The following is a 27599-nucleotide window of genomic DNA, read 5'->3' as shown; positions in this document are numbered from 1 at the left end:
TATTTTTGAATAACGTCTTTGGTGGTGTAATGGTGGCGGATTATATTCCCTCATAATACAAACATTTGTATTCATGAGTGTAATTACTTGTTTGTATTTGTCTAAGTATTGTCTATATAGAATATGTTTATAATTATAATAAAAAAAAAAACGTTTTATATATCTATTTCTATCAGATGTCTACTACCCACAGCTATCAGATTTGCTTAGTTTAAAATTAGATGAAAGTCTGTAATATGTATAAATATAAGTTTTTATTATTATTTTTTTAATTAATTTAGATTTTAAATAAATAATTAATTCATATTACTAACTTATAAGAGAGCTAATAATGTTCGTAATTGCCAAATAGCCATGTTAAGCTCACACAATACTTCCGCCAATTGACACTGAAAGCATGATTCAATATTTAAATACTCATGCCACTTAGGCAAAACATATTGGAATGAATAGACAAATTAGGTAAGTTAAACGAAGTATATATGATATGTGTTCGGTGGATTAGGTAATATTTTTAAATGGAAAAAACAGCTGTAAATCGTCAGCTTTACTTTTTTAACCTTTTTCCGTTTTCATTGACACTTGATATTATAAATACTAAAACTTTGGAAATTTGCATATCATGTCTTTAAAAATAATGACATTAAAAAATATTTAAAGGACGAGAAGTAGTGGGGGATGTTACACTAGGATGTGGTTCGCCATTCGTGACGAACTTATCAGGGATTAATTACAATGGTTTCCATTTTAAACTGCTTTGACTTGAAGGCCTAAACCTGACGGTTCACGAGGCCACTTGTTCCCGTTGTTAACAATCCCCTCCCTGCTACATCGTAGGAGTTCCGTAATAGTATGACCTAAGTATCAGTCGAGGCTAGTATTTTAGAAATGACCGCTAATTTGGAAGCATTTAGTACTGCGGGCGTAACTACGGGATTTCCTCCCAGCATTGTAACCTATAAAATTGATTAACGATCTAAAAACGTACGATCTACAAAAAAAAATGACAAGAAACTTCATATTACCGATGGAAACAATGAAATAATTTCAAATGTATCAGTGCAGTCACTAATTAGTTGCAGCTGATGCAAAAAGTTGATTACTGGATCATTAGGTGTGTAGCGTGCGGTGTACCGTGCGTACGGTCAACAAAAAATGGAAACAGTAACACGATATAATGAGTTGTAAGCACTCGATACTAAAATACTAGTGATTACAAGATTATGTTGGTGTGTATCAATGTTTATATGGTATGTACATATTGAAACCGAAATCATTAAGTATGCTTTTGAAAAGAGCGTTAAGCGAAATTTTACATTTTGCCTAAATAAATATTGGCCCATAAATTTTAAAAATTGAATAATGGGCTTCTTATTTTATTTAAGTGCATCCAGTTGTTAAGTATGAGAGAACTAAAAATAAGTGCCGTTTTTATCTGAATTTGATTTTACCCGCGACTTCGTTCACGTGACTGGCATATGTTCACTGACCGAGATATAAAGTCAAATTTAATAGTGATGTTAAGCTTATTAATATTATAATATTAAGTATGGATTTCTATACTTTTATTAAAACAGTTGATGACGTTGTTAAATTGTATATTTTTAAAATAAAAAATATTCTCTTAGAATTTAAAATAATTTATCATTGTGCACGACGCACCTTTTTAGTATCTTTTTTAATTTTATTTAAAGGATGTTTATAATTTGAAGTGTGTATCAGTTTAGTTTTTGTTTGGTTCGCTTTTTTACTCCGTTGGTTTGCTTTGTATATTTTTTATATAATTATATTATTTTTCTAAAACACCGTGTTTCCATACCAGCATACAGTCCTTTCGCCCACAATCATGATGATTATTAATTTCATTATTTAGTGTATATGTACACAATAACAGAACTCAAGTAATTTAGTTAAATTTAGGTACAGTTTTTATAATTTTGTGTTAATTACAGCGTAATTTATTACATATTTTATTTGAAAAGAGCAAAATTCTATTAAATTAAAACTTGTAAAATTATGCGTGTTTCTTTTTTTCTGTAATTTCAAATTATCCAAATACTTATTTCATATATCGACGTCCATCACATTTAAATTCAATTCGAGTTTATTTGTTTTCATTGACTTTGGTTTTGTAATAGCGTTTTTTAATTTGTAGTTTGATTATATTTGTCCATATAATGATATAGCCGCTAAAGGTCAGGATAACAATATTTTTTGCCATTTACACGTCTTTTTATTGCTACTACTCCGTGTTCAAAGATGCGTAATGAAATTTAATTTTTTAAACCATTTAACTGTTAAGTGGGTAAGTGATAAGTTCGTCAGCTTCGTTTGTATCATAATTAACTTTAATCTATTTTAAATTTGTATTGTTTACAATAAAGAATGTATTAAAGTAGATGCCAATTCGGATCAACGACCTGGCAAGAGCTATATTGGATTCAAATATGTTCGACGAAATGTGGGTAAAATTTGAAAAATTAATAATACTTAATATTACATGTTGACAAATGTTTTTGATGATTGCATATATGTTACAGTCGTGAGTATATTTTATTTTAGATTCGTCATAATAATTGTATGACTATAAAATAGGATATTTTCTAGTTCTTTTTGACAATATTTTGAAGAAGAGAGAAAAATTATGAGGAGATTTAGATTTCTAGGAGAATCTAAAACATTTAAAATTATTGATAAGCACTAATATTCCGACTGTACCTACCGTTAATACGTGTTCGGGTGTGGCCTATTGCGCGACCTAGTTTCTAAACGTTTTATTTTCGTAATAATAACCAATGTATGTGCATATACAGGAAATAGATCATTACTTCATTCTGCTAATTGGATGTTCAATCAACATTCGACATGCTAGTACCTTGATTATGATATTATAGGCTTAAATACTTATGTAACAATAACATCGTTGATATTTTCATCACCATAATACTAACATCACTAAGTGGTATCAACATTTTTGGTTTAGTATAATGGTAGTAATAGTAGTCCTAATGCCGTAAACTTTGTATCGATTTGATCCGACTATTCGATGTTGTACAATTTTTTTTTCATACCACTTAGAATGGCAAACAAGCTGACGGCCCACCTGATAGAAAGTGGTAACCGTCGCCTATAGACATGAGCAGCCATGGACATAACAGAGTATACTGTTTCGCCCATGATACCCCCCATACGTTGCCATTCCTGAGGACTCAGGTGTTATTCCTCCGTACCCAGTAAATTCACGCCATATCCCACTCTTCAAACCGAAACACAAATTCAGATATATACATAAATCCTTTTAAGTAACTTAAGAAGAAGGAAAATTTCGAATCAACTTAATTTTTTTATGTACTATTTTTATTATTAATTTATACGATTTTTTTACATAGAACAGATTTTTATTATACTTTTTGAAGTTGATAGGATTTACTTCTCGTTGGTTTCATATTTTTTTTGCCACTTGTGATTTTTTTGTGTAAAAAAGTTTTCAATAAGGGACTGTTTTCTAAACTCTATATTGCAATTTATAATAGAAGGTGGAATAATAATAATTATTATTCCGCTTGTAACTAAATTTACTTGAATAAAAAATATTCTTAAAAAATAATTTAACTAGATTTTTGAGTACAATTGAACAAGAACTGTACCCCTAAATAATGATAATCGTTTTATTAACACAAAAGTTTCACTGTCATCTAAATTAATATTATAAAAAAGTAAGATTTTATTGTTTGTTTGTAATGGATAAATTCAAAACAATTTAATTGATTTTAAAAATAGCTTCATTATCGGCGAGTAACAAATATATTATTTTCGAAATTCTATCTACCCATGCGAAGCCGGGCCAGATCGTTAGTGTTTTGTAATTTCATAAGTATTTACTAATTTTATTAAGTTTAAATTTGGGTTCCCACAAATATTGTGGAACAAAATAATTAGATAAAAGATGATAATTAAATATGTAAAATTGTCTAATTTATTAGAGTAAGTAACAGTCGTTTCAGAATAGCTTATTATTTATAACAACTTGGAAATTATGTAGCGGAACTAGCGATCTACACAAATATACGTACACAGGGATGGGAACACAGATTTTTATATACATAATTACTTGATAAATGTCTGTAACGTCTTTATTATGCTAGTGAAAATCGTAAAAACAGATTATAAATAATAAACTAGATGGAATTAGCCGTGTTAGTAACAATAATTAATAACTAGCTAGCTATATTCGAGCGGTTGTTAGTTGAATTACAGGTTTTAGAGTTCCGCACGCGGAATATACGTGTTGTACAATGTACTACGACTACGCCCTTTTATAGGAGTAAGTTGAAAGAAAGAAAGAAAGAAATATTTTTATTCAAGTAAACATAAATTTAAGCATTTTTGTTTTGAATAATTATTATTAATTAAATAGATTTAATAAACAATTCTTTAAAGATAAACATATGCCATCGCAGACCTTCTTAGAGATCTATAAAAGAGAAACAATCCCATTAAACTAGTTACTTGTACGAAGTTTTATTTTGCAATAAAGAATAAATAAATAAATCACATCGTACATTGTTATAACAAAACATAACCTGTTTGATATTAAGCTGCTTTTTCAATGAAAGCGCTCAGTCAACTTGATTTCTTCCATCTTTATTATTGTCATATTTCAACAAATTAACACAATACAATATTAAACTATACGTATGTACCTTTCTCTTGACTCACTCTATCTATTGATGAAAACTGCATTAAATACCATCGCGTGGTTTAAAAGATCTTTATTGTATGAATGTTATTGTTTTATGTTCTGTTTTTATTTTATTATTGTTTTAATATACTACGCGGTAACGGAGAAAATAGACATAAATACAGGTTAGGATTAAATAGGCATTAACCATAGACAAACTGTTGAAAAATGTAATTTATCTATGCAAATGTGGCTTGATTAGGCATGATTGTAATTTATATAAACGACGAGATAAAAAAAATACGCTCGGTATTTTTAACATCATGTATAATTGAAAAGACAAATTACATATTATTGTCAGCAGTGGACAGTTAACGGCTGATATCGTCATAGTCGTAGAATACTAACGGATATATATATATATATATATATATATATATATATATATATATATATATATATATATATATATATATATACGTTACTTTCAACTTTAACATGTAAGTAAGGAAAATAATTCGATACAATTACTATGGAACCTAATGCTGATAAAACTGTTCGTTCCCACCTGTAATTATCGACTGAAAAATACCCTGAACACTATTGTTTGTAATTAGTCTATTACCATATAAAATTATAGTGTAATAGTGCTTGAATTGAGTTAATTTATTACGTTTTGATGAAGTATTGCGAGTTTTTGCTAATCACTCAAGCGGGTGTGTGATTTTACTCGGCAATGAGAAATTTAGTGACGCTTCGTCGATTCTGTAATGCACCGTTATAAAAAAATTACCTTACTAACACAAATGTTAAAAAATAGGCCGAGTTTTCTTTGACAAGTAGTCAGTTAGAGTGATAACATATCAACACTCTCTGCACCTTAAATTTTAATACATCAAAATGCAAATTTAAGAGAGAGAGAGAGTGAGTTATCTATATTAAAAAAAAAATTAAATAGGTATATACCGAATTATTAATTTAAAAACCAACTGTGCTGTTGGATGGGACGGTGTCTCTACTTCTATAATTAAGTCAGTAAGACATGTAATTATTCCTATACTAAAATATGTATTCAATTGTGCTATCAATATGGGTATTTTTCCTAACGCTTTTAAAAAAGCAATAGTACATCCAATTTTTAAAGGTGGAGATGGAGACGTTATTTCTAATTATAGACCTATTTCAGTCTTATCCGTTTTTTCAAAGATATTTGAAAAAATCCTAAACCGTAGATTAAAAACATTTATTGATAGTCGTAATATACTATCACCTAACCAATTTGGATTTAGAAATAATAAATCTACGGAGGATGCAGTTTTAGAACTTACCAATATAATTACTGAAAACTTTGACAATAAGAAAAAATCTGTGGGTATATTCTTAGACCTTTCTAAAGCCTTTGATACTGTCTCTATTCCTATTTTGCTTGGCAAACTAGAAAGTGTAGGTGTTAGATATAGCTCTTGATATGTTCAGAAGCTATCTTACAAACCGTAAGTGTGTAACTATTGATGGTTATGTAAGTGAAGATGAATATATCAACTTATGGTGTTCCTCAGGGTAGTGTTCTAGGGCCTACCTTATTTTTAATTTATATTAATGAGCTTTGTAATTTGACTATTCAAAACTGCAAAATAGTTTGATGATACAGTTCTCCTCATCAGTGGACATGACTGGATGGAGACACAAATGCATTCAGAGAATGCAATGAGGCAGGTCATGAGGTGGCTTCAGTCAAACCTTCTTACACTTAATCTCTTAAAGACAAAATTTATCCCCTTCTCTATAAATAGTGCATGTGTCCACATCTTTGTCCAACTTCAACAATTCTTAATCCCTGCAATTGTATATCCGTGGAACGTGTTACAAGTATAAAATATCTTGGGGTAACATTGGACGGTTCGATGACGTGGAGGCAACATGTTGATTGTACCGTCTCCCGCGTAAGAAGGTTGATGTTTGTTTTTAAGAGATTAAGAGGTGTCATGGATTTCAACACCTTAAAAACTGTCTATTATGCACTCGCACAGTCTATAATAACATACTGTATCACCTCCTGGGGTGGAGCTGTTAAAACAGTATTGCTGAAGCTTGAACGGGCTCAAAGAGCTGTTTTGAAAGTTTTGGCTAAAAAACCAGTTTTATTCCCTACTATGGAACTGTATGTGCTCTGTCGGGTTTTAACTGTTCGACAACTATTTATTTTAAATACTATGCTACGTAAGCATTCTGAAATACCGTTAAGTAAAGATAGAGAGCGTAAATCTTATAAAATTTGTAAAATTGAACCTCTGCTATAGCGAGCCGACAATATCACCATATAAGTATATAATAGATTAAACAAAGAATTAGATATATATCCTTTACCTTACCATAAATGCAAAGATAAATGTTTAAAATTTCTCCAATCCTTATCTTATGATGATACAGAAGATCTTATTAAATTTTCCGAATGAATTTACAATTTTTTTCACACCTGCATAGATACACAAATTCATACACACACACTTATACACACGTTCACACACACACACACACACACACACACACACACAAACACACACACACATTTACGCACACACACTTTTTTTTTGTTTTTTTTTTTGTTTTTAAGTTAACAGAGAGAGAGAGTTGCTAAATATAACAAAATGTCTTCATTGATGTATCTAACCATAAATGTCTGTTTTGGAATCCTGCAATGAGGAGGAGGGCGTTGATATTCGCAACACAGTTTTATACTTCTGCGGATATCATCGTTTTTCAATAATATTGTAACCACTGTTTTTGTTCCAAATAAAGAATTATTATTATTATTATTATTACCGAATTTAGATACGGTTTCATTTCAATAGAATTTTATAAAATACTCAACATAGTTCTTTCGATTTTTCGGATAAGATTGCAATAGAAAAGCACAATAACAACCTACCATTACCAATAAATTTTATGCAAAAAATATACAATAATATTATAATGAAGAAAAGATTTCATTGTTTGTTTGTAATGGATAAACTTAAAAACAACTAAACCGATTTTGAAAAATTTCACTCATAGAAAGCTACATTATCAGCGAGTAACATAGACTATATATTATTTTTGCAAATGCTATTTACATATGTGAAGCTGGGCCCGATCGCAAGTAATTAAACAGTTTTATTAAAAAATATATTTAAATAATTTAATTGAATCAATCTGCTAAAATTGTTCGTTAGTGTCAACTCGATTTTACTGGAGTGCAACGGATATCGTAACGAGAAACTAGTTACGTTATCCGGATACCGTATCGGTATACCGCGTGATACTTAGAAATAAAGCTTTCTTTCCATACATGGCTACTTGATCGCGAACCATTTTCCCTGAAAGACAAATTTAATGAAGGGAATTAATTAGGTATGTGAGTGTGATGTATATATAATTAATGAGCAATGTATATTTGTAGCTATTTTTTATGCAACTTAGAATGGCAAACAAGCTGACGCTCCACCTGATGGAAAGTGGTAGCCGTCGCCTATAGACATGAGCAGTACCATGGACTTAACATAGCTGTTACAGTGTTTTGTAACAAGTAGATATCTAGTTTTTAATAAAGTCCAATAAAGTCATTAATAAATCTATTACTATGACTTCTGGCTTTGGCCGTAAGAAATTTTGATGATGATTAGGTCTGTCCCATTCGTGTTTCAACCGTAAAGCAGTTGTGTTTGCATGGCTGTGTTTCGGTTTGAAGGGTGGGATATGGCGTGAATTTACTGGGTACGGAGAATTAACATCTGAGTCCTCAGGAATGGCAACGCATGGGGGGTATCATGGGCGAAACAGTATACTCTGTTATGTCCATTGTATTGCTCATGTCTATAGGCGACGGTTACCACTTTTCATTAGGTGGGCCGTCAGCTTGTTTGCCATTCTAAGCTGTATAAAAAAAAATTTAAATCAGCTCAGTATTCAAATCGATCAGCAATGCTATTCACTAAAATTCAACCCTAACGCTGCGCTCGTCGACGAGCTCTAGGCTGTACATCCTTGCGCACGACCGTGGCTACAGTGCTACAGTAATTTGATATTACACTTCTGAGTATCCTACCAGTTGGCGATGATCTAAAAGAAACTAATTTCATAATGTAAATTCTATAAAAAATAGAATTGGATTAAGATGTAATTTGTCAGTATATTGTATATAGTCTATGTATATATAATACATTCATACATTTATTTTTTGTGCAATTATTGAGAAAAAATATAAAAATAATACCTTATTACACATTACAGAAATACAATACTCATAAGCGTCATTGTATACTTATATTTTACATAGTCACACGTTGTTTTAATTTGGAAATAAAGATTATTTTCCCCAAAAAAGAACAGTCTTCAATCATGAAATAAAATTCAGTTATTTTGATGTAAAAACTAAACTACTGACCTGATTTTGATCAGGGATGTTGAAAAAATACATTTTTATTTAAATCGATTATTATTTTCTTATAATCGATTTTTATAGTAATATTAATCGATTTTTAATAAATTGATTACATAAATTACGCGTTTAAATCGATTTTCGTAAACAGCGCCATCTATGCTACGGATGCAAAAAGATTTGATTTATATTTTAGTTTTTGAGACTACAACGTAGTCGTATAGTTTTTTAATTATCGTTTTAAGTATTTTAATTTAATACTAGTCAAATGTAAAATAGGACTGGACATTGATAGCAATTTTTTTATTTGGTTTATATTTCAGTTTTTGGGACAATAAGGTTGTCATTTTCTCATTTAATCTTTATTTCATCATTTAATTTTTATTATGATAAAACGTCTAATTGCAGTGATTTGTATCAATAATCATATTTGGTATAGATGCCTTACCTTAAAAGTTTAAAGGAACATTCGCTTTGATTTTTAATTTGCATTGGTTTTTTTATCCATATCATTTTATTTGATTTTGAATGTGATAAATTGTTAATATTAATCTCTTAGGTTTATTTTACGAATTTAAAAAGCATATAGATTTTTAAATAATAGAATAAACGATTTTATCGCAGAAATGCAATTTTAGCAAATCGATTAATATTGAAAAAGGAAAAATCGATTTTATTTGAGCGATTCTTGTTTATTAATCTCACATCCCTAATTTTGATATAAGAATTTCAACATGACTAATCTGAAAGTATATTCTTTCAGATTAAAAAAGGCAATTTCCGAATCGGTCCGATAATCAGAGAATAAAGATTTTGACGAATTGAAAATATCCTCTTTTTTTGAAGGCGGTTAAAAATAGGTAGGTATTTAAGTTTTTTATTTTCTTAGGTGATGGTTAGGTCTACAAAACAAGAATGCCCACACTATAAAGTCAATTAAAACCATAATTTATTAATGACTGACGTGAAGAACTTCTCTGCTGTAATTTCTCGACGAATCTACGGTACTGGTTATACACGATCCTGATAATTTTGCGTTATTAAGTAAATTACTCATCTGACCATGCATTCGTACGGGGCTATTAAGATAAAATGTTTACAGTACTTAATTCGATTATTGGAAAACGCCATTTTGAGCGTGGGGGCGTTTTTCTCCATTTTTGCGCGGTTTAATTTTCGACCAGCAAGCGTTAACGATCATAACGATGTTCATGATATACAATGGTATGTTTGTACCATAATTTATATTTATAAGTACATAAAGTAATCAGGTGTATATATAACCGGCTATAAGTAATATTTGGGCAATACTTCGGTATATTATATCTATTTATATTTAATATCACCTTAACTTACTTAAGAGTTAGATAAAGATAGATACTTTTATCATTACCATTAATTATTATTAGGTACCAGATTTTGCAAACGATGGGTGTCATAAGAGGCGACTTAAACAATTCAATGGTCGAGGGATTGGCAGCAGTGTCCCCTCCCTAAAACATCACCAAAGCCTTACTGTGTTTGCCAACTCACCTATCAAGTGTGGCAACTACTGGCAAAACCTATCTTCAGCAGTGGACAGTTAACGGCTGATGTGGTATAGACATGTACAATAGGGAGATCGCAGGATATATTGGGGCCGATTCAAAGAAGACATTTCTCTAATCTTATCTCTTAACCAAATATATAAATTTGATTATTTTGTGAAAATTACTGTTTTATGAGGCCATCATAAACTGAATTTATAATAATTTTTACTTAAATCTATTAGAAATTTAGTTCATATTGGTCCTTAGAATAAAGATTTGTCTGTGATGTGAAATTGATATTTTAATTTTAGAGATTAGTTTAGAGGAATGACACCTCAGAATCGACTCCACTGTGTCACCCATGGTATTCTTAATTTCGGACATTTCCTGTAGATGTCGTATACGAACAGTTGACGACAATCTCTCTCTGATTTTCAGTTCATTCAGAATGGAAACGTTAGTTCGAAAGGCAGTCCAAGGTATTTGTAGCAGTCGTCGCCAGCACCACATCTCTAGAGCATCAATTTTTCGGCGTTCTTGTTGCCTGATCGTCCAAGTTTCTGCACTATACAGAAAAATTGGAAAAACCAAACTCCTCATTATATGCATTTTGGTGTTCTTTGTAATATTGCGGTTCTTCCAGATTTTATGCAGTTTACTCACAGCTGTTTTTGTGATAGCACATCTCCTTTTTATTTCGTCCTCACATCCTCCACCTATCACCTGTCACCTATGGTATTCTTAATTTCGGACATTTCCCGTAAGATTCAAAGGAGAGCAAGTGGACAGTCTCTAAAGAAGGCTGATATGATGATGATGATGATGAAAATATTATTCTACTATGTACGAAATTATTTTATTTCTGACGATTATATACTTATCCTGAACTACTACGAAATACTAGGATTGTATATTTCAGGAGAAATATACAATGCTAGTACTAGAACGCAGGCGCGTTCTCCCCTAATCATGTCCCCCGTCTCACAGTAGGCGGAGCCGCGGGGCGCATTGTGTTAACACCTAGTCGATTGGGGAGCACCCACATTATATTGTATGATGAAAGATGAAATTTGAATCTTTTAGGTACTTTGTTGCAGATTCGCGGCAATGTTTCATAGTGAAATTGGCTGTGATTTATTATAATCTATCACACTTATTCATAAAAACGTCAAACGTTTCATACACCTGTTTTACTCGTAGCTATTGAAGTGTTGTCTCTTTTTTTGCGTTAATTTCTTAATTTAAAAGAAAATGACAAAATAATCCAATAGTTAAAATAAGCTTGAAGGAGGTTTTAATTAAAATGATGTCTATATTAATAATATTAATTTAAAGAGGAAAGATTTGTTTGTTTGTTATATGGATAAAATCAAAAACAACTCAGCGTTTTTTTTAATCTTTTCACTTATAATTAGGTTATCAATGAGTAACAGAGAATATATTCATATGTTGTTTTTGAAAACATTGTTCCCAAAGGTCGAAATAAAAATATGATGTATGTTTTATTTTGATATCTATATGATCTAGGAGTTATCTATTTACTAAAATTAGTTGTGAGCAAGTGTTAGTTATTATTATTGATTAAATTGATTAAAGTGAGCTTTATTCAGTTTTTTGCAGTAGTTAAAATTGTGTTCCACAAACAAATAATCTTGGTCGAAGCATCGGGGTAATTCAGGTGAACAGTTTACCTAAATGATCGCTTTAATTTTTGTCTCTTATAAATCTAATAATATAACTTGTTTAAAAACTAAACTATTTAATTGAATTTGGTAAAATTTCTATAAGATCAATCTAAAGACCTTCTTTTATATAACAAGATAATTGAAAATCAGTTTATAACTGACGGAGTTATGAGGTAACAAATATAAAAAAAAATTACTTTTTTAAATTAAGTTGAGAAAAGGCTCCCTTTTTCTTTATAAAGTATGTCGTAAATTAAAATCTCCTATAGTATGAAACCTGTGCCGCGTGGAACAAACTTCAATTAGTATACAACATTGTATGTGGCATGTGATATTCTGGTACCACGCAAAATATCCGGTGCTCTTAATTGGCAGTTAAAAGACATAAATACCTAAAAAAATGTGATTCATGAACGAAATTTCCAAATTGTTTTTACCGCGATAATTATAATAAATGTAAATATCAGAGTCTGGAGAAGTGTTCGATTAATGATTTATTGATTGTTAAGCGAGTTGATGCTTATATTCGAAAGTAATTAAATTTAGCTTTAGAACTTATATTAGAACTAAGTAGGTATGTAGGTTTAAAAATTGGGCGTTGTAAAAGAAAAATAAAATAATTTTCAGGTTAAACCACTCTGATTATGACAATATTTTTTAATAGGTTCCTGCTCTTCACAACATTCCGATTATGGGTGGAAATCGTAACCCAATAAGTATCGATTCGAAAAGATGCATTCAGATAATCGAATTGAATTCGGAAATGGAATGACGCTCGCTTACGCCCGGTATCCGGTTGTGATTACAGTCGTCCGGTCGACGGGTACGGTAATGATACTTCGTTGTTTTCAGTGATAAATATACTGATACGTAAACGTTACATTAATCTTTAAGTGTTTCTGTAATTATTTACAATAACTCAAACTTGTGGTGTTGCCTCTTGAATTAGATTAAATAATCATCCACAGCCTTTAATCTAAAGATGATAAGATCTAAAATACATAGAAATGTTTACATTTAAATATAAAATATTAGTAATTTGAAGTGTGAATAAGTGTGCGGGATTTTATACAATGAATTTTAGATCCTTGCAGGTCTTCTGATGCATTCGGCGTGAAGATTTCTAAAAAAACCGGAATAGTGATCATAAATTACACTTTTTGTTATTGCAAATATTGCATAGTTTAAAATGTAATATACATAAATGCTGTCTAATGACGTGCCATAAACTCGGCCCTCTTCTAAATAAAAAGTTATTTGTATGTGTTTCCGGAATAAAAGGGTCAATAGCCTTTTTATAGTCGATTGAATAATTACTAGAATAATTTCATACCGTATAGAGCGATATGTCTTCCGGTATCCCATAGGAAATCGATTAGATAGATTTTATATATATTTTTTAATGGGATGAAAATGGAACTGTAATTTGTTTGCACTATAGGTATTCACTGGCGGGGTAACTGTAAGTTATAATAAGTGAGTTAGGTCAGTTGACCCATAGTAATTAACCAGGAATTAAGCATGATTAATTCCATTACTAACAATCCATCTCACTTCTCCTCTCGATATTTTTATTTTAGGTCTAATATTAAACTATTTTTGTCTGACAAAAGATCTACTGAGCGCAGAATTGGAAAGCTTTTTTATTTAGCTTCAGGCCATTTAGACAATTACGAAAGCAACGTCCGATGTCTCATTCCAGCTCATGGAGTCGCTTGTAATAACGACTCCATCGATGGATTCGCTTGAGCTTGTCTATGAGTTAGGATAGATAAGATAGCTATAGGTAATTATAAATACCTATAATTGTTATGATTATGTTCTGTATCTATACGGATATTCACGGTTTTAATATCAATCATCATAATTTATAATTTACGCATAAGCATCAACATTTTGAGTATATTTTTTACTGAAAAAGTGTAATTATTAAGATCTATTTGTAACTAGTTAGGTAATCCTCATGTCCTACAGCCTCAATGGTCGCGTACTGCGCGGTTTCAGAGATGTTTTCTCCTACGAACACTCAGTTTGCGGAATGAGCTCCCTGCCGAGGTTTCCCCAAGAGACTACAGCATGGGGTTCTTCATAAGGGGGGTAAAGAGGTTTCTTCAGGGTCGGCAACGCACGCGTAATACCTCTGGTATTGCAGGTGTTCATAGCCTACGGTAACCACTTACCATAAGGTGGGCCGTATGCTTGTTTGCCACCTCAGCGGTATAAAAAATATTTATTTACTATTTAACAAATAAATATAATTGAATTGTCATAATTAATATTTTTTTTCGTCATCATCATATCAGCTGTTGACTGTTCACTGCTAAACATAGGCGTCGCACTACTGAGGGGGGGGGGGAGGCTTGCCAGTAGCTGCCATGCTTGGCAGGCGGATTGGCAACCGCAATTAGGTTTTGGTGATGTTTTAAGAGGGACGCTGCTACCCATCCCTCGACTTTAAGTTCTCTTAGTCGCCTCTTACGGCGCCCACGGGAAATAAAGGGAAGACCCATTGTATTTATTTATTCTTAATACGGTATTGTGTGAATTTAGTTAGCATAGAATTAAAAAATAAGTTCTAATTCTATGGTTCGATTGTGTCCACTTTGAATCCATATCATACAACCAAATTAATATATATATATATACAAGATCACGGCGCTCTCAAAATTAATATTACAACAATAATTAATTTTATGTAAGCATTTTTTTTTTCGTTTCGATATAATGTCTACAATTTAATGGACAGTATCAATTACAATGTATACGAAGTAGAGTTTCTCCATCACGTTAGATGCAATCACTGTACACTAATATAAACATAATACTTAAACCATGATTAGCTCGCTAAAACTATAATTATTGAACATAACGCGAATACATATAATTGCTACCTGTATTTTTTAACCAAACATTAATCAACAATATAAATTACCCAACCCGTTCCAATTATACTGACAAAGGCCTCCATTATTAACAGCCAATTGATCTTTGGTAACTGCCACGTTAAATGTAATCTGTCCATCTCGCTCTACCTCGAGATTAACTCTATCTACATTTCACATTAATCTATAACCCCGAGGGAAACCGGGGTAACGCGCAAAAATTGCAAATGCCTAACAACCCCAATTTGTCGCATAATAATGTCCCCCTCACTCGCATTCAGCCGTCTCACTCGCACACTAATGGATCGACAATAAAGTAATATACAGATAAATAGCTTTCCGCTTAAATTTTGGCCCAATTCACGCTGTACCCCTTAATTGCGTATCTCCCCTTCGTCTTTTCATCCCGCTCGCTCATACATATAATCGTGTATCTGTCTCTTTCCGCCGTTAATCCGTGGGTGAGTAGTATAATCGCGTACATAAGTACTTAATCGCATTTCGGGGCATGTTTGAATGGTTCCCTCTATTTATTTAGTGCTGGTATCGTTATGAAGTGAGATTTCGTTCCCTTTTCACTATTAAAGCGATTGTTTGCGGGGACTTATGACTTTTATACGGCCAGTTGTGCTAGGTCCTTTGTAGTTAACCGTTTGGGTGGGCTGTTGGGTCCATTGTATCGGTAGGGTAATAGTGTTGGCAGATGGGCCTTTGTTCCATGTAAAATTAAAGTTTATTGTTGCGTTATAAGGGAGTAGTTTTTGAACATTAAATTTGCATCGAAATGTGATAATTGTTTAATAGTTCGGTTGGTTGCGTTGAAAATATTTTAAATGAGATCGTAATTTTGTTTTAAACTGTATAATTTATGTGTAGTACTACGTTGGATAATAATAATTTGTATTAGTTGATAGCATTTATTAGTGAGTTAATTTTTTTATGTGTAGTAATGATTTCGGATACAGTGAAATCTTGCCACATATACCTCATTATCTTATCTATATAACAAGGATAGACACACATAAAATATAAAGAAATCCATCAAGGTCCCGAGGAAAATTTTCGGGATATCATTATCTTATAGTCAATATTTGCAGCTCCTAAATGTTCAGCCAAATATCAAAGCTTGTGAACACATAAGAAGTATGTAATGTGCTCCGTTTGAATAAGTGTATTTATTATGAAAGGGTATTTATTACCTAATTATATTTTATTTGTTTAATAATTAACCATATTTTCAGATGCTAAACTGGCCACTAGCTGCTATACCATGTTGAAACTGTATACGCTCCATAACTTGTGTTATTCTTTTTTCAAAAAAGAAACAAGATAAATTTTGTTAAAAGTATTATAAAAATTACATAAATCCAAACCCTTTCGATTAAAAAGGAAATCAAGATAATTAGTAGGTGAATAACATAAAAATATAGTAAAATAAAAACTTCCTCTTTTCTAAAGTTGACTGGAAATGAAATATCATTTATTATACCTACATATATATATATTGGAATTATAGGTATATATCTCTGTAATATTTTTGGCTAGATACCTATTCTGTACTTAGATGTACTGGTTCAAGAAATAAAATTATAGATTTTGTAAAAAGTTGTAATAATTGTTACGAATCAGACACGTTAATTACAATGATAACTGGGCACTTGTAACCCAATAGTAATGAATCCCATTTAAATAATGCGAGCAATAAACTACCAAATTGTGTAACACGATAAACCAAGGGAAACCCATCAAAAGCTCTATTATGGAAGGACAACGATCCGACGGGTCCCTTAGGCCCATTTGCGTCGCACTGGTTGGATTGTACCGTATAAATAACAACACTTTCTCGTCTAAAACCTTATTATGTTGGAAATAAAGTTCTGAATTGAACAAATGTTGTTAAGCGGCGTTGATCATTCGTCATATATGGGGTATTTCAGACCCTTAACCCTACGGCTCCTGTGGGAGACGAGAGATTGCTCGTATTGTAAATGTCGTGATTTGCTACTGTTATTTATGGTCAATTATTTGGAGGGTTATTTTTTAAATTAATGTAATTTTGCTACAACGATTTTAGTTTGTATTGTATAGTTCGCGTGCGTGGCAACTACTAGCAACCCCTCCCCCCTTGGGGAGGCTTATGTTCAGCAGTAGACAGTTAATATATTAATGATGATGATTGTATAGTTTCGTATTTATACTACTATATTAATATTTGAAATTTAATATTGTAATTTTAATTTCATTCTCTGAAATAGTGATGAAACATTTATAACCATATAGGTATATAAATAATATAAATATATTAAGATCTAAAAAAATATTAATTTATAAGTTACTTTTGCACATATTTTAACTATGATGAAAATATAAGTAAGGTAAAGTAATAAGTATGTATATGTATAGTAATAAATAGTATATTACCATTTTGCACACCATTTAAACAATGTGGCTAAATGTGTGATTCTATAACAATAATTATGATCTATTTCAACCATATTTTATTTGCAAACAAATTATTATTATGTTATATGTAATATGAAAGAATGGGCGAGAATAATTTAAAATTAAAGAGTTCTTGATGACTGATATTTAGCTAAAAAATTAAATTGAATTTCGAATTAAATAAATACTAACTTAAATACTTTACACACTTTTATCTTTTTACCTATCTATTTACCAAACAAATATCTAAATTAACTAATAAACTAAATAAATTAACGTAATACCAAGTTACTAACTTTGCAAAAATGTATGTACCTATCATTTACAACAACATTGTTCACTCATTGTTCACATTTTAGTGAATATTTAAACGTATTTGTATGTTAACACCTTAATAACTCTCTTGCAATTCCTTACCTGTATTTAGTTGTAATAAATTTTATATTTATTACTCTTCGAAAAGTCGCGAATTGCAACCTATTTTCAACTTTATTTCAATATCTATAGAAAACATTTACTATTTTATTGCCGACAAATGCAATGTCATTGTGTATATTTGTTAAGTTGGTAGTGTATATGGGAGAATCGTATTCATTAATGGCAACATTGTCATGTTGGTATGTATCCGTTTGTGTTGCCAGATTTAAAAACATAATTGTATGCTTGTTCTTGGGTTTATGGATTTTCAAATCTTGTGTCTAATATCTTGTAATTTTAAGGGGTTTTAAGATGGTCAAAGCATCAATTTTTTGCGTGTATTTTATGTCACTCGATATTTAGATTTATTTTTATGGTTCTGTATACATTTTGTCATGACTGATTGTATCATACAACCAAATCAATTTATATACAAGTACAAAAGTTTGTATTGTGTGGAGATCAAACCCACAACAATTAAAGGTGAAACTATGACTGTTTCGTATAGGGTCAGACGGGAGTAAACTCTTTCAAATAAAAAATGATGTGTCAATATTTGAACCGAAAAATAATCTTTTTTGTGTACCTATATGGTACACAATAAAGATTTTTTCGGTCGGTTCAGGAATAAAACGCGTATGACATCCAAGTTGCGATCAAAGACAATCCGCGCATCACCCGTCTCACTCCACAATAGACGCCTCTCCCTCTGCCACGGACCATTACCCTTAGAAAGGGTGGTATCGCCTGATTGATATTTGATGTCGATATATGATGTACTAATGTACCGTGAAGCAGGGTGATGATCAGTAACGGTTATGTAAGGGTCTATATCGTTTAATGATTTAAGTATTACGAATTTATTTTCCGATGTTGGATTTACGGTAGTTGTTGATATACAATAAATAGTTGCTACCACTTCCATCAGGTGAGCCGTCAGCTTGTTTGCCATTTTAAGTTGTATAAAAAAAATTTTTTTTAAATACTCTTGTGAAGGAACAAAAGAAAATGTAGATCCTGCTTCATTTCATGATTTCAGCCGTTAACTATCTACTGCTGAACATAAGCCTTTCTCGTAAGGGGAGTTTTGCCAATAGTTGCCATGCTTGGCAGGCGGGTTGGCAACCGCTGTTTTTAGAGATGTTTTAAGAGGGACGCTGCTGCCCATCCCTCTACCATTAAATTCCTTTAGTCGTCTCTTACGACACCTAAAGGAATGGAAGGGATGGCGTTTTCTGTGGGTCTATACTGGGATCACACGGTAAAGACTGCTTAATTATGAGTAATTTATTTATTTCATATTTTGTTGTAATTTATATATCTACCTACATATTATATCACATTGATATATAATAAAAAATATTGATTGTTGTAAACGATAGACAAACAGACATATCTTTATGAGTATAATTGGACTTATACTATATGTAGGACTAGAATAGTCAAATGTTATAGAAAATGCTGCTGCATATTGTTTTTTACATAATGTTTTAAATATTGTATACTAAAATAAATACTAGAATTTCTCAATAAAAATCTATATTCAAATTGTTGTACAAAATAAATAAACTCAAAGTAAGTATTAAAAATAGTAATAAGATTTTAAATTTTCCATTACGAAGTCAATATCGCGCAAAACACACTCTCAATATGTAACTCGTATTCCATTGCCGTGAAATTGTATGCGTTCAGAACATATTTATTGCTTTTACACATCAAACATGGTTATAAATTATATTTTATTTGTTGCCGATAATGCTGAGCGATAATACAATCGGCATAATAATCGATTTACCGATTTTTAAACAAAATCTATAAAATCAGAAAGTGGCGAAAGCGTGCTCTGAAGTAGTGGATGATTCTTTGGCGCATTAAAATGCTAGTAACTAGATTATATAAATGTCTATGAGTAGATGACGCGTCGAGGTTTAAGAAAGGGATAATTAGTCTTAAATAGATGAAAATAGCATGGCGATCCAAGTGTTATTGATTATTTACTCTAGTAGGGTAATAGTGAATCATTCTCAGCCATCATAACGAATTCACCAAGAATGACGATACCAAGGGATATCGCGTGGAAGTCGACCTGACTATAAATTATAATATTGCTAACAGTGGTTTCGCTAAACCCCATAACTAAGAACACTCTTCTCCATGCCCCAGGTCATAGTAAGAGTGATTGCGAATAGGTATATACATTACATTAAAGATCTGTACTAATCTTAGTAATATAATAATATTGTAAGTTTGTACCTGGTAGATATTTAAGAAAAATTATATAAATGATCGTTATAAGAGCAATAGAAGCCAAAACAAATTTATAGAAGCTTTGTCTATTTGTTCTGGTATCGTGAACTAATGGTTTATCAATTCATCTTAAAATCTGGTCTATGTTGTATCGTGATACGTCGTTTAGAAGTATTATATTATATTTCATTGGTTTTCCTATTTCTGAAATCCAAGCGTACGAAATAGCGGGCAAAAAACTAGTATTGAATATATAGGTTACGTTAAGGTGAACAGTACATAAACGATATCTTCTTGTTTATTACAGTAATTTCTCAAATGCAAAAGCATTCGGTGAATATGCTATATGAATAGATTTCGCGAGCCATTAAACACGTGACAAATCGTTGCACAAAATGGCTGCCACTTTTTGCGCGGGAAACTACGCTAGAAAAATTTTCGACATCGGATTTTCTTTCAATAGATTGTGAAATATGATGAGGGGGACGTATATGAATAGTTTTATTGGCGTATCCGTTAATCCTTTATTGTTGTTAGACTAACTGAGCGTAAAATGCGTCTAAAAATGGCAGTTACCCTAATTTTGTGTACAATACTTTATGTTTATATTAAAATTTATATATGTTTTGGTTTTTCATACCTATTGTTTCTATTAATTATAGTTTATAGGTGTCTACTGAAAGATAAGTAGAGACTACAGTAGGTACCTTATAATGATTAAGCACCTACATAAAGAAATCTAATACGGAAGTAGGTATCTAGTTAACATGCAATAATAAAAAGTATAAAAAACACATAAATCTGAATAACTTAGAGTAATGAGTATACACAAAATTTGAGATGAATTAATATTTCATACATGTTTTATATTCATATAAATTGTTTATATTATAACAATAATTTGTTGTGGTCAGGTAAGTAGGTAGTTTGTACCTGTTTTGTCTTATATAGAATATATCAAGACGTATCTATAAAAATATAAAATCTCTTTTATGTAATCACGCAGAACTTGAGACTATTCCATATTTAATAACTGTATATACGTATATGTATACTGTAAAGTTGATAGCAACAACTTTACGTAATACTCTTTCTAAAACTTTTATTATTGACTTATTTTCAAAAAATATAATATCAGCGAGAGACCAACTGAGTAAGAAATTTTTTGATTCATAGACTGTTTGAATATGTATTGTATGGATAAGAAGGCCACATTTATAATTAAATATTTACATTTAATTTTACATTGTATTTTAAGTTTTTTTTTTATTTCTTTTATTTGTTTATGTTGTTTTTTGTTAATTCCTGTTTTTGTTGTTTCGTGTTCAGTGCCTTTAATTTAGCTGTTACTATTACTATTTGTAAAAACCTATTAGTGGTTAAGTTTGTAATCCTAAACTATATCTATTTACTCTAGTGTAGTCCTGGTTTTCCGGTAAATAAATAAATAATGGTTCAGTCAAGTTTCTCTGTAGTCTATGAAAGGTCATGGGTATGGTGGTGTGCTATATAAAAAGAATATTAAATAGGATTTCCTACATAATTATATATATGGCTACAGATAAATATTTATAGATATATGTAAGACGTCTGAGATAAACTTAAGGCACTCTCACTGATTTTTTCTAAATAAAATCTAATGAGATTAAAACTTAAAAAAGTATTGTTTTTGTCCTCAGGTAAAAGTATGGTTTCAAAATAGAAGAACGAAACATAAAAGAATGCAGCAAGAAGAAGAAGCCAAGACCGGTTCCAAATCGGGATCCTCTAGTTCTAAGCCTGACGATGGTAACCAATTTAATAACTCCTATGAAGAAGAAGACGAAGAATTAATAGATATGGACATGGATGAACTAAGTGAAAGTGAAAATGAAACATAATTATAGTGATACAGACTGGACAAAAGTGATGTAAATGTACATATAATTAAATTAGCAATATCATTTATTTATTTGGGATTACTTTTTTGCCACGTTTCTTATTTGGTTAAAAACTGTGTGACAGAAAGGCATAGCTTTCATTAAATTAATTTGTATAGTTATATGCGAAATTACATTAACAAAACATATTTGTTTCAAAATGCAACAAAATTCAAGCTGTAAATCAAATGACTCCAATTTAAAAAATATTATTATCGAGTGATCAATATCAATTTAAAAACGTAGCAACCATGTCATTAAATTAACGGACCACATTTCAAAATGGCGTCACGAGATCTTGTTAGCGCTTCACGAATTATTAGATAACGAAATTGGCCACATTATAATAGTTTTGGGGCTAAATTAATTACGAATGAATTTTTTAAGACGCCCCTCCAATGATGTGGGTATAATTAGACATTTAGATTTAAAAATTTGATAGGCGGGGCTGTTGCATTTAAACGAGCACTTCGGCTGTCAACTTTAGAAGAGCAACGATTTACATTATAACAATGCGTTAGAGTGAGTACGGTAACATTTATGGAGATAAGGGTCGATTGTACAATCGAATGGAATATGTTATAATTCAGTATAGGTTTAATCCTGTAGAGCTTTTGTTTTACTTCAAATTTTTGCATTTTGTTAATAAAAATCTTAGTTTTATTAATTGACTATTTGTCTGAAGAAATTTTTTAATCTAGAGTGCTTTGTACTTGCATTTATAACAAGGTACTATGTATAAATTCTTTTAAATAATATTTTGTGTTATAATAATAGTTCTATAATCGTTTTATTAAATTTATAGTAAGTTTTGAAACGTGTTATTATCTTATAGAGAAAAATTAAATCGAGTAATTATATTTTGTATGTGAGCATACCTCGCTTTAAGATACGTTCCAAAATGTAGTACCTATCATGGGCCCAGATCGCATTCAGTAATTGCCCGCGACGGCTCCAAATTGTTTTAAACTGTTGACGATCGTTCTCAACGGCTATTTGTCTATGGTTTCTGATTTTGTGATTAAAATCTATCTGAGGTCGGATTGGTGCTTTCACACTAAACGTCACGCTTCGCAGTGTTCTGTACAATTATAACGCTGTTATTACCTATTATTCAGATTTTCTAATATTTCCTTTGCATATTGTTGTAACACGGTCATGAAAAAATTAAACCATCGGATAATTATTTATTAATAATAATTTGAATATTTTAGCATAAACCTAATTTAATATAAATGCTTATACTAAAAGTTTATATTAATATTTTCCTTCATTTTTAATCATGTTTTTGATTTGAAATTGATTTGAAATAATAAAAATTGCTTAGTTTCCATTGTTAGGTCAATATGTAATTAAAATATTAATGAGCAAATATGGTTTTCAAATCGGAATTTAATAATTGAGTATCATTCTATGCATGAAATAAAAGTAAAAGGATTCCACGTAAAATAAAAAGCATCTAAAATCAGTAATGCCTCTCCATATTATGTTCCCGTACTTAATATTAAGCCGTTACAATACCGTTCGACACGCTCACATATTATTCGATTAATTGATTTATTTCATCATTTAGTGTAGCTACCGAATTGTGAATCTTAAATTTTATTTTAACATCGAATTAATATTTTTAAATATTTATTAAATACTTAAAGAATAAGTTGAAACGTACATTTCGTATATAGTAAATTCATATATAGTAAAATAAAAGCTTAGATTTGGTGTGGTAAAATGACATATCATGATCACGGCAATGACATTAGAACATCTTAGGTACTCGATGATTACAAGGACAAGAGGTAGTTTCCAATAAGTTGTTTTTGGTTCTATCAAGCATTGATGGCTATAAAATAATTACGATTGTCTTTATGATAGTCGTCAATGTGGCTTATAGCTGTACAGGCACGTATGGGAACGTTCCATAAGATAGCAAAGGAGATAGGAGTTAAAGTTAGGAGTGCTCAATAGAGTGAGACGGTATTTCATGCCGGAACACCGCCTGAAATTATATAAAGTTCAAGTCAAGCCGCATATGGAATATTGTTCTCACCTATGGGCAGGAGCGCCACAGTATCAGCTCTTTTCGTTAGATCGCATTCAAAGTCGGCCGCTCGAATTATTGAAGGTCAGCGGCTTTCTGTCCGACTCGACCCACTCAAACTGCGCAGAGATGTTGCATCTCTGTGCATCTTCTACCGGCCGGCAGCACACCTGCAATGCCGTTGATGTTGTGAATAATCATGGGCGGCGGTAGGCACTTACCATCAGGTGAGCCGCATGCTCGTTTGCCCCCTGTGTTGTAAAAAAATAAAGATAGGCCTATGTTCAGTACTAGTCAATTAACAGTTGAACTTAAGATGATGTATCGTATTTGATGAAACTAATAAACAATAGTATTGTTTCAGATGGAAATATAACTATTGACAATACTATAATTATTTAATTTATATTTGTATCATATGTTCAAACTTAATAAAGACAAAAATATAATACCAGTGACTAAAAAATTTAGTAAATAGCAAAGTACTCGAAATGTTGAACTCAAGCCGAACCCTTTAAAATGCGATTATAAGGCTAATTTGTATTTTGATTTTCCGTCTTTTGTTCGATTGATTTACGATTACGAGTATCGAATTCCAGTGGTATCGATTTACAGAGGGCATCGATTTAAAAACAACGTATTTAGTTATTGCCCGTTCGGTAACAACATGTTTGCGAAAAATACCTATCTATATGTTTTATAGTTATGCAGTTTTTTATATCACAGTAAGTGACACATTAAATTTTTAATATTTTTATTGAGAATTGTACAGTCTAAGACTACAGTGTTTTAAAATGGTACTAAAAGCGTGCCTAAATTTGTGCCAAAATGTTTATTTTTTCTTATTAAAGTCTTCTTAGAAAAATAGTGTAATTCATTATTTTATATTTTATTATAGCAATTAACTGAATATCTAATTATTCGTGCATGTTTTAAAGAGATATTTTATAAATAAAATATACACCGGTATACATAAACTATTTAAGAGAATTTTAATTGCATGTTACGATAACAAAAAGAGAAAATTGTTGCCTTTATCATGGCAGTATAAGTCTAGATTCCATTTTCAGCTCAATTAACTGCCAGTCGCTTTTAATTATCGATTTTCTTCATTAAGTGTTTGCGATTAGCGAGCATGTCGATACTTTACGATGTATTCTTCGATGAAGTTGGATTTTAATTACTGGACTTTTGATTACTTCTAATTCGTTGATAATGCGACAATATGAGTTATTGGAGTCATTGGATTTGTATTGATAACAAATTTAATTGTTATTTTATGCTGGTGCATTATGTGGTTTTCTCTTTGTATGCAACATATTATGAAAATCAAATTAAGATTGTGTTAATATTAAAAAAGTACTTTCAGCAAGCTACTTAATTATACTTTTTTTAACTATATGTATATAAAATCAAAGAAAAAAATATTTCTATACAATTTTTTTATTATATTCTACTTTATATTTTAGTTACATTAATTGTAATAGGTCACTGCATAGCACACGGCATAAAATTATAATAGATTTTTTTGCGGACTTAATTTATATTTTAAGCTGTATGTTTTTGTTTAAAAATTAATACCTATTTTATACAGTCTGAAAATTTGTAACAAAATGGTGTATGAATATAAATATATAATATCTACTTATCATCAATATTGTGTCCAGAACAATTGAGTAGTTTTTATATATTTAACTATTATGGAAAATTTTCAGGTTGTATAATCCCAGTGTTTGTACAAAAATGTACCCTAAGAATGACGTCGGATATAATTACTGTATATCAAATTTCATATAGTAATGTTAAAGATTCGCTCAATTTAACGTAGTTTTATTAAGTCAGTTCCTTTAGAATAAAAAAGTGAGTTAATCACATAACGATATATAATTATGCAGTATTATATACGATATAACGATCCATATTTTGTAATTTAGCTGCGATTATAATCAAGGTAATGAATTACATGGAATGTTAAGAAATATTTTATTTTTATTCCTTAAAAAAGATCCTTTCGTAAAACTCATCTGGTAATGTGCAGAATATTTTACAAGGTTTCCAAAGCAATAAGTGAAAAACACATTTTTTTTATATATTCAGAATTCTAATATTTGATTGATTAAACCAACAGTTATGAGTTTTCCTTTATGTAATATTTCTTAGGAAGTTATATTTATGATTAAAAACAAAACATTTTTATTTAATGTAATGTAAATAAAAACTATTTATTTCTCAACTCGTACTTAAACAAGTTAAGGAACTCCATCTTTTGATGTATTGTAAATTTAAAAAAAAATGTTCCTTCTTCGTGGGTTTTGTATGCCATTGATTAACAGGTTGTAAATATTTACTTTATAAATATAAAATATACTATAAAGTAACTAGTGTTTAAAAATAAAATTGTACATTTTAATATAGTGTTTAACTGTTTAGTGGCAGTGTAAATATGAGTGTGTTAGAGTACATAGTCTATGTATTAAGTATATTTGTGTGTATATTCGGCTATTACACTTCTCCCCATGACTGTACGCAGTGAGCTCTTGTTTCGTTAACATCGTACGAAAGTGTAGTTACTTAAAAGACGAGTGATATAAAATATATGTTTTTACTCATTTAATAATGGTTTTTTTATTCCTATCCCGTTAAGCGTTTAATGAAATTTGTTCTGTCGTTGGAATATTTTGTGAATATATTTTTTATTAACCGATTTTTTCTTAGGGGAAATAGAAACTACAGAAAAACTTTTAAACATGTTTTGCATGTTTGTTACTTAGTTATGTTTAAATATTGAACGGATTTGAACGAATTATAATATGTATCAAGTATTATAACTGTTTAAATATATTCAAGACAGCGATATTCTAGTCTAAGAATATCATGATTCATCAATACAATACCATTGTTAATGCAGTACGCAGATCTCTTCCCATATAAAGAGGCTATTTTCATAGCATCACCAAAATAATAATTTTATTTCATCACCAAGGTGGCTGCCAACTCGAAATAGGATCCTTTTCTGGCACTGCTGTTTTTTATTTTGTTGTCATCGCTTGACAATGAAATGGTTACCACTTATCATCAGGTGTACCGTCGACTTGTTTGCAATTCTAAGTTGCATAAAAAATGACTTCACCACACAGAAATGAAATAACAGCCAATAAATAAAATTGTTGTGTTTAATTTATTTCTCTCCGTGTATTTGTTCTATTTACATGTACTTCCGATCGCGTTGTGTTCACTTGAGCTGTGAGAATACGGTTTAAGCTTTTCCTCAATTTAAATAATATTTATTAGGTAAGTATTAGATGTAATATTTCCAATGGCCATTATTTTGACATTATTATA

General features: G+C 30.7%; 1 protein-coding gene across 1 annotated transcript in view; it reads left to right on the top strand.

Annotated features, from left to right (window-relative positions):
• Window positions 1–26874, top strand: part of LOC113514349 (homeotic protein empty spiracles-like) — a 54491-nt gene extending 27617 nt beyond the window's left edge. Inside the window, exon 3 of the mRNA XM_026898416.3 lies at window positions 21980–26874. Coding sequence (XP_026754217.1) covers window positions 21980–22180 — 201 coding nt within the window. The 3' untranslated portion in view covers window positions 22181–26874. The remainder of the gene's footprint in view (window positions 1–21979) is intronic.
• Window positions 26875–27599: the final 725 nt, after the last annotated feature.

Source organism: Galleria mellonella, unplaced genomic scaffold (genome assembly GCF_026898425.1).
Source record: "Galleria mellonella isolate WM207_F2 unplaced genomic scaffold, CSIRO_AGI_GalMel_v1 utg270, whole genome shotgun sequence".
NCBI classification, from domain to species: domain Eukaryota; kingdom Metazoa; phylum Arthropoda; class Insecta; order Lepidoptera; family Pyralidae; genus Galleria; species Galleria mellonella.
The sequence above is the reverse complement of the archived record's forward strand: the minus strand, read 5'-3'. Positions and strand labels throughout refer to the sequence as shown.